The 9,542-nt window shown below is 38.5% G+C and overlaps 2 protein-coding genes across 2 annotated transcripts; both read left to right on the forward strand.

Annotated features, from left to right (window-relative positions):
• Nucleotides 1–202: 202 nt before the first annotated feature.
• Nucleotides 203–3,780, forward strand: LOC125186414 (putative methyltransferase PMT23). The gene is made up of 8 exons (XM_048082774.2): nt 203–864; nt 1,075–1,224; nt 1,859–2,129; nt 2,243–2,353; nt 2,559–2,733; nt 2,816–3,055; nt 3,150–3,344; nt 3,440–3,780. Exons 1-8 carry the CDS (start codon nt 409–411, stop codon nt 3,627–3,629), a joined length of 1,788 nt encoding a protein of 595 aa, XP_047938731.1. The 5' UTR covers nt 203–408; the 3' UTR covers nt 3,630–3,780.
• A 2,183-nt stretch (nt 3,781–5,963) lies between these two features.
• Nucleotides 5,964–9,329, forward strand: LOC125187251 (inactive receptor-like serine/threonine-protein kinase At2g40270). Its single transcript, XM_048083806.2, has 9 exons — nt 5,964–6,474; nt 6,551–6,689; nt 6,845–6,916; nt 7,066–7,209; nt 7,285–7,347; nt 7,454–7,881; nt 8,011–8,201; nt 8,277–8,409; nt 8,500–9,329. The coding sequence occupies exons 1-9, from the start codon at nt 6,369–6,371 to the stop codon at nt 9,066–9,068; spliced, it is 1,845 nt and encodes a 614-aa protein (XP_047939763.1). The 5' UTR covers nt 5,964–6,368; the 3' UTR covers nt 9,069–9,329.
• The last annotated feature ends 213 nt before the right edge of the window (nt 9,330–9,542 follow it).

Genomic DNA, 9,542 nt, shown 5'->3' on the forward strand with positions numbered 1-9,542 from the left:
CCCTAAATTTACACTCCATAGTTATGAATTATAGCCAAACCTCACTACTTAATGAGATGAGAAATGCGACACATACATTGATGAAAAGCAACTTAAACAAATACTACTACTAGCATTTGAAATCATAGATTCATAAATATGCAAAAATCATAAATATGTCAATTTTGGCTAATTATTGAACCTCTTTACAAGTACTACATTATTAAATGTGATGCTTCTCCATGGCGGGTCCTCATTGATTGAATTTGATCAAGAAAAGCGATATAAAGATTTGTTCTTGCCATGCTATACTGTAATTTCTGAGTGATAAGAGTAATGTCATCCGCATTTTGAAATGACAGTTCAGATCTTTGGCTCTCTTTAGAAAATCCAATCAAGATCTGATCCATCTCCATATTCAATTGGAAGATGGCGGCGTTATCAGTCCCGAGCATCTTGAAAGAGAAGAAATTCCCCTTCGTATTCGCCTTCTTCCTCTTGCTCATACTCGTCACATTCCTCCTCATCTCCAACTCTCACTCCCCAATCCCCATCGCCACCAATCTCGCCGGCTCCATCTCCGCCGCCACTCCAGTGCCCCTCTCCTCTTCCGCCGCCGCGTCTCCTGAAATCCCGGCCGCCGCCGCCCCGCCTCCTCCGGTTGGCGGCCGTGTTGATTATCAGGATGTGGAGTGGGAGCTGTGCAAGGGGGTGGATGTGGATTTCATACCCTGCTTGGATAATTGGAAGGCCATCAAGGAGCTGCAGTCCCGGCGGCATAAGGAGCACCGCGAGCGGCATTGCCCCGACACGCCGCCGCGGTGCTTGGTTCCTCTCCCCCAAGGCTACAAAGCTCCGGTTGCTTGGCCCAAGAGCAGGGATATGGTGAGTCCTTTCATTCTTCATTTCTTGTGTATTTGGACTCTCAATTCATTAATTCTTGTTGAAATTGCAATTGATATTTGAAAGAAGTTGCAAACTTCAATAGTTTGAAATCCACATCCTCTTATGATTTGAAACAGTTTGTATAATGTTTCATCATGTCTGTGCAAACTGAATTATTGACAATTTGCTGCTTGATAAATGTTTAACTAGATATGGTACAACAATGTTCCACATCCCAAACTTGTCGAATACAAGAAGGATCAGCGGTGGGTGGTCAAATACGGGAACTATTTTGTTTTTCCTGGCGGTGGTACACAATTTAAGAACGGTGTCAAGCATTACATTACAACTATTGAAAAGGTAATGAACTGTCTTTCGTTGTTACTTCATTGTCTGCATACAGTTATCTTAGAAACCGACTGGGAGGCGATAGGTGAGGGTAAAAGCTTAAGAGAATAGGCCATGCCTGCTGATATCGTTGGAGAATCTTCTTATGGTGTTTACCGTATGCATATTGGTTGGTTAATTGGTTTGTATATCGATGCATTGTTTAGTATGTGTTTACCGTATGCTTATTGGTTAATTGGTTTGTATATCGATGCATTGTTTAGTATGCAGTATGCTAGGTGGTATTGGGGAGATCAAGTGTAACAATGAGTATGAGTAAAAGTAGAAGCCTTTTATTTTACAGATGAAAAGATTTCCTTTTCTGGCTCCGATTTTCCTCGGTTACTATTTTTTTAATTTGAATAAGAAAATTTTCTCATTCAAACAAACAAGGATCTCACCATTTCACTCTTAGTCTTGGCCAGGGTATCATATACTATATGTCTAGATGAATATTGTTTTTCTTGTTTTCTGAACTACCATTAGTTAGTAGGAGTATGTGTTTTGTGAGTCTTGATATATAGTAGTATCTGATATCTAAACTTTTTCACTTCATATCATGCCCTAAAATTCAAGTAGTACTGCTTTCTTTGCTTCGTTACACTAGATGTTACCAGAAATTGGATTTGGGAAGAAGACAAGGATAGTTTTAGATGTTGGCTGTGGTGTAGCTAGCTTTGGTGGTGCTTTGCTGGATAGAGATGTCATGACTATGTCATTTGCCCCGAAGGATGAACATGAGGCTCAAATTCAGTTTGCTCTTGAACGGGGAATTCCAGCTTATCTCTCAGTCATTGGAACGCAAAAGCTGACATTTCCTGATAATTCTTATGATGTAGTCCACTGTGCAAGGTGCCGGGTTCATTGGGATGGAGATGGTATTCACTCTTTTCTGATAGCTTTAGTTCTTTTCTTCGCCGTATTTTAATCGTAAGGTGCCGGGTTCATTGGGATGGAGATGGTAATCATAAGGTCCATTTTCATATTGCAGGTGGACAACCGTTACTGGAACTAAACAGAATTCTTAGGCCCGGAGGGTATTTTATATGGTCGGCCACACCAGTCTATAGAAAGGATGATAGACACAAGAGTATCTGGCAATGTTGGTTATTCATATACTCCCTCATTTTTTTGTTATCAGAAATAATTTATGGGACACACTGTGTAGAAACTCAATCTAGATTTGTAATGATTATTAGATATTAGATGGATTAAATAGTTAACACTAGATTTTCAGCCTCCGCCAACTAAGCTGTATTTTGCTCGTAATAACATATTTTGGATCTTGTAATTCATCGTTATTGCAGCTATGGTAACCCTGACAAAGTCAATATGCTGGAGTGAAGTGGCAAAAATATCTGCTGTTGGTGCTAATGATGTTGGACTAGTTATATACCAAAAGCCCATTACATCTTCCTGCTACAAGAGTCGCAAGGAGCAGAATCCACCTCTCTGTGATCAGAGTAGGTCCAACAGTTCATGGTATTTGTTGCCAAAATTCGATGAGTTCCCATCGTTAATTAAGTTACTTCTACTATTGCTTTTACATCTATTCCTACAATAGGTACATGCCTCTGGACAGTTGCCTAGTGCCACTTGCGGATGAGTCCTACACTTGGCCTTCACCTTGGCCACAGAGGCTCAAAGAAAAACCTCGAGCCCTCTCCGAGCCAGACGCTGAAGTAAGCTATAGAGATGACAGCACTCACTGGTCTGCACTTGTCTCTGAGGTTTATCTTGGAGGCCTCGGTATAAACTGGTCAAAGTTGAGAAATGTTATGGATATGAACGCACGCCATGGAGGGTGAGATACTACTTTTCCCCGAAGAATCTCTTCATTTTCCTTTCGTGTGTGTTTTGAGTTGAAATGTCAGTTTTGTTTTTCATGCTGTTTACAGGTTTGCTGCTGCACTCGTTAATCTACCTATATGGGTAATGAATGTCGTACCCATTCAGGAAGCAGATACTTTACCAGTCATCTATGATCGAGGGCTGATTGGTGTTTATCATGATTGGTGCGAGTCATTCAATACATACCCGCGAACGTACGATCTTCTGCACTCGAGTTTCCTCTTTGCAAATTTGAGTAAGAGGTACCGTTACAGTACCACCAAAGCTGCACAGCACTTCTATATATACTTCATGTATTTCCTTTACGTATAGAACTTGAGCTGGTTTGTGCGTTCAGGTGCGATATAATTGAAGTAGCTGCAGAGATGGATCGTATATTGAGACCCGACGGGTACCTGTTGGTTCAAGACACCGTGGAAATGCTTAACAAGATTGGCCCCATTCTGAAATCCCTTCACTGGGATGTAAATTTACATCAAGATCAGTTTCTTGTTGGCAAGAAAGGTTTCTGGAGGCCGGGTACATAAGCTAGACCCTTACCACAATCTACTATGTATAATATTTTCTTCAAGGACAAAAAATGTTCTATTCACATTGCTTACAAAATAATATAGGTATTTTGGAGTATACTGTATTGTTGGAAAGGCTTTTTATAGTAACAGAGTTGGAAAGAGATCACAGTGCATTTTGTTCATGTTTAGTTTTGATGCTAAAAGAGGATAAAAAACGAAAAGGAAATGTGAACTTGTTTAATTTCAATCAATGCTGTAATAAGATGAGGTTGAGGTTGGTAGGATATCTCCATTATGATTGCTCATTATTCATTGAATGTTAGTAAATTCGTGGATGACCTCACATCCTTTGTGATATTACTAGGAGGGTGGCATGGAAAAATATTTGAATTTAAAAAAAAATGATTACTTTTGTAGAATTTTAGGTATGTATCTAAAAAGTAATCTTGAATGCTCATACTTAAGATCTATGGACTATACTCATTTTTATAGCTAATAGAATCAATCAATATCGATGGATAGCAAATCAAATCTTATAAAGCTAGATTTGTTTTACAGTATTAAATATAGTTTGGAAGCCAACGTTGATTTCGAAATTTCAGTGCGATTGTGGAGCCTGATTGGGGTATCATGCATCAATCCAACCAAGTACTATATGAATTCCTTAAGTTAGAAGACATAATATGATACTTGTGTATAATGTCCATTTGATTCTTCATTTTTTATTATCATAGGGCTCAACAATAGCTAGACAAGTAATCTTAACTGGCAAGACTCCATGTAAAATTGATGGTTTTTAAGAGAAATATCATATTTTGCTTTAAGTTTATGGTTTTGTTGCTCAGTGAACATCTTTGTTTTGACACTACATAATATGTCACATAGGATTAATTATGCCACGTCAATTTTAGCAATTGTTGGGATATTGGCTCATTATGTAAAATCAAAACTATCATCCAAAGTGAATATACCCTTTAATTAGCATATTAGTATCGGGGTCTTCATCAATTCTGGGAGAGTCAAATTCTAGTTAAAATGATAATTTAGGCAAGCAATCTGCGATACATAAGCAAAAACAACTCGATGTATGGTTCCAAGCAATCTTCGATACGAAATCAGAGCACTATGATGACACTATAGTTAAAATGACAACCTAGATATGCAATCTGAGATACATAGACAACAACTTGACATATAGTTCTAAGCATCCGCGATATGAAATCACATATAATCAAGCAATTTGTGATACATAGGCAAACAAGTTTGCCACGTGGTAGGCTAATGTTAAATGTGCTCCAAATCTAAGGGCCATCATTGATAGTAGGCTGTAATTTTAGTATAATCCTATTAGTACCTTCGATCAACTATAATCGGACATTCGAACATTCGTAGTTTAATATTTCGTTTTTGGGTTATTTAAATTCGGTGTTTGTGATTATTTTATCATTATATCAATTTTCTATAATGATAATGGAAATTTGTTTAGACTAAAATAAAACAAACCAACGGTACCTTCAAGGACATTCGAACATTCGTTTAGTTTAATATTTCATTTTTGGGTTATTTAAATTCGGTGTTGTGATTTATTTTATCATTATATCAATTTTCTATAATGATAATGGAAAATTTTTTAGACTAAAATAAAACAAACCAACGGTAAAAAAAAAAAAGTTCTACATGGAGCAATGAGCATAAATTAAAATTAAAGTGTACCCATTTAAACATTTTTCATATGGTTAGAAACCAAATAATACCAACCAACTAAACTAGAAACCTACCCTATGCCTACAATCACAACCAATTTCCTTGAGTAGATGAGTCAACATTACGGAAGAGTACATTATTTCCTCCTCTACTGCAACAAAAAAATTAAAATGCAAAAAACAATTAAAAATTAAAAAGCAAAAAACGCATATATATAAAGATTTTGAGTGTACATGTAAATGCTTTTAGAGCAATCTTGGTGATCGCTTAAGAGAGGCGCTACGTTTGATGTTTGGTGTCACCTTTCGCCCCACTCATTTTCAATACCTATTTCATGATTTTAAAATATTACCCACCACAAAAATATTGGTGATCAACATATTCAAGTACAAGACTAAAAGTTTATAATTGTCAATGTCATTACTAAAATACTAAAGATGGGATTTTTTATCTGCTTTCTATGTTTGAATCTCATTTAACCAATATCATTATCATTGACCTGTTAGTATGCCAACATAATCAAATTAAGAAAAAAACAATTCTAATCCGCATAGCATTAATTATATTCTATAAAAAATGAAGTACCTATTTTGAATAGGTTGGCCCCTTCACTTAGTTGTCTTCTCCTCCTTGGATCTTTGCAATTACAGAAGAAAACTGAGTCAACTTGTAAACTATTCATTAATTTCCATTACACTAATTCCTAGTATTATATTCATACAATCAGTATCAAATTGTTATTATACACACCACACTACTTGCTCATGCACAAATTCAACTGTATATACATCACAAGCCACCAAGATTCCTTAATTTCAATGGCTTAACTATTTTCCAAATTGTACTTCTACTTTTCATTTTTCTCTCTTCTTGTAAAGGTCCATTTTTGGAGGTTCTTCAACTCAAAACAAGGAGCTTTATAAATTCTTTTGTTTCACTTTGTCATGTGATTTTGTTCATCTATTTTGATTCTACTATATTCAAATTTCTGGGATTGTTCATGTGCCAACTCGGTGTGTGATGCGATATTTGTAGTGATTCTGATGAAAAATGGAGAAGTTTTTCAGAGCTAAACGTCGTCGTCTGTTTGTGGCATCGTTGTTATGCTGCCTTCGCTTGTTCAATCTAAATTCTTGCTTCTCTCTAAATGATGAAGGTACTCTCTCTTTGTCATAACTTAGTTTTGAGCATGTAAATTTTACTGAATTGTTCTAAATGAATTTCATGTTAAGGCGTGGCTCTGCTGAGGCTTAGGGACAAAGTGGCGAGTGATCCACACGGGGCTTTGTCGAATTGGATTGATGAAAATGGAGTCGAAACCCCGTGTTTTTGGTTTGGAGTTGAGTGCTCAAAAGGACATGTTGTGGCTTTGTAAGAGTTTGATCATATTTCTGAATTTCTTGAGTTTTCACAGTTGAAAGGCTTCATCTTTTTTAAGTCTTGGCTTATTGAGCATCAATTTTTTTTAAGTATGGAGATGTATTTAGCAATCTACAGAAATGGATATTCACAGCTATAATCTTCAGGAACCTGAAAGATCTGCGTCTCAAAGGTACGCTGGCTCCTGAGATCGGGAACCTGGTTCACGCCAAGTATATGTAAGACATCAACCTCAGTCCTGCCTTTTTCTCATCTTTCCTTCTGTTGTCTAACTCCTGTTTTCTGCAAACCGTCGATAGTACTCTGCTGCCTTTTTCTCATCTTTCCTTCTGTTGTCTAACTCCTGTTTTCTGCAAACCGTCGATAGTACTCTGCGCAACAATTCTTTTTCCGGGGTAATCCCTAAAGAGATGGCGAATTTGAAACAGATACGAGTCTTAGACCTTGGACATAACAACTTCAGCGGACAGCTTCATGTTGTGCTCCACAAATATTTCTCAGCAGCAATCCTGTAAGTTCGGAAATGAAATTTGATTTGCAAAACTGCGTTTTACTGATCTTGATAATGTGCATCTCTGTGTTGCAGTTTACTCGACAAGAACGAGTTGCTTAGCACGACCTCATCTACTAACAAACTAGTAAAATCTAGGTAAGTCTTCTCTAGTCTGGTGTTTGTTATGCTAAAGATAGTGATAATGGAGGCACTCAAACAAGGATTCTACTGTTGTTATGGCTTATGCTGCGACCATGGACAGACGTTTTGCACGTAGAGAACTGTCACAAGATCCTCCTTTTGTGCAAATGGAGACCTTGTTTTGGTTTCCTCCTCCAAGTCCAGAATCCACATTGCCACCAATTAATCCGGTACCAGCTCCAGAGACGGATCCTTTGCCACCAGCAACGAAACCTTCACCCTCGCCTCCAATTTCTCCTGCTCCTTCTCCTTCTCCGGTTACAACTATTTCTCCGCCTCTCCAGCCTACACCAGCTTCAGCACCAAGCACACCAGCTCCTTCTTCTAGTAGGCATCATCATCGGATTCTGATAGTGTCTGCTGCTGCTGGAGGTCCTGCTTTGCTTCTCTTGATCATCGGTATCTATTTTTGGCGAAGTGGCAAGGTTTCTACTGTCAAGCCCTGGGCTACAGGATTAAGTGGACAACTTCAAAGAGCATTTATAACTGGTGATTCTTTACCACTAAGTCCATTTTGGCTGTTTTCAGTAAGATTTATTCGTGATAACGAGAGATTTATGTGAGATGTGATTCATATTAATAAAGCAACCTTCATTAGCCATAATATCTACATCTCAGGTGTCCCAAAGCTCAAGAGATCTGAGCTTGAGGCCGCGTGTGAAGAATTCAGCAATGTGATTGGCTCGGCATCTTTATGTACGCTGTATAAGGGTACGTTGTCAAGTGGAGTTGAGATAGCAGTGGCGTCCATTGCAGTGGGATCGCCTAAGCAATGGTCAACCAGTATGGAAGCCCAGTTCAGGAAGAAGGTGCCCCTCATTATACAGTTTTCTGCAATGTTTGCATATATTTGTTTGATGTTTTTGGTCTCTTCGTTGTTTCAGATCGACACGTTATCAAAAGTGAATCACAAGAATTTTGCGAGCCTCCTCGGATATTGTGTGGAAGAGCAGCCTTTCACTAGAATGATGGTTTTTGAGTATGCTCCAAATGGAACACTCTTTGAGCATTTGCATAGTCAGTATCTTCTACTTTATCTCCTATTGATTAACTATTTTACCAATGGTTGTCATTTGATGATGAATTGTTCTTTGTCGAACTCTACAGTAAGAGAAGCAGAGCACTTGGATTGGACTACTCGAATGAGAATAGCAATGGGCACGGCCTACTGCCTCGAACACATGCACCAGATGGCTCCACCGTTCATCCAACGAAACTTCAAGTCCTCAGCTGTGTATCTCACTGAGGACTATGCTGCAAAAGTCTCCGACTTTGGCTTCTCGGACGAGAGGTCATCTGCAGCCACGAGGGAGCCAGACGTGCAGAGCAATGTCTACAGCTTTGGCGTTGTGCTGTATGAGATGATAACCGGGAAGCTCCCATACACGGCTGGCAGTGACGCTCCTGAGCATTGGGCCTCGGACTATCTTAATGAGATGCAGTGCCTAGGAGAGATGGTCGATCCGACACTGGAGACGTATGGCAAGGATCAGCTTCAACGGGTTGGTGGTGTGATAAGATCATGTACTGATCCAGATCCGAGGCAGAGACCGAGTATGAGAGAAGTTTGTGCTCAGCTGAGGGAGATAACAGGGATAGAACCCGAGATGGCCGTGCCAAAGCTGTCGCCTCTGTGGTGGGCGGAGCTCGAGATTCAGTCAAGTGATGCTGGCTGAATAAGTGAAGGTGGAAGGGTAAGGGTAAGTATTTGAGCCTTTCTTTTTCCCTTTCTCATTGCACATTTCTTGAATGCAGAAGAAAGTTTTTTCTGCAGTAAGATTGGAGGTTGTATATAAATAGAGGATAATAACATTTTGTGTGGATTTTTTCATGAATACACTTAGCACTTTGTGCATGTTGTCTTGATTAAGACATGAAGCATATGTAACAATCGAATGACTGTTTTTTTGCAATCTCATGTTACAATCAAGATTTCATATTGATGCACTTTTTATTAGTTTATAAATTTCACTATAAGTGGACAATGCAACTATAGTATAACTAAGATAAGCAAGAGATCATGCTCAAAGTATCTGACTACCAGATTAATTCTTCAAAAGCATAATATCAGTTTTGAGATCATGCTCAAAGTATACCTAAATCTACGTAATGAAATGTGGTGATAGAATATGATGTTATGTCATTTTTCT

Source organism: Salvia hispanica, chromosome 5 (genome assembly GCF_029641045.1).
Source record: "Salvia hispanica isolate PSC_SH4W2 chromosome 5, Shi_PSC_v1, whole genome shotgun sequence".
NCBI lineage: Eukaryota > Viridiplantae > Streptophyta > Magnoliopsida > Lamiales > Lamiaceae > Salvia > Salvia hispanica.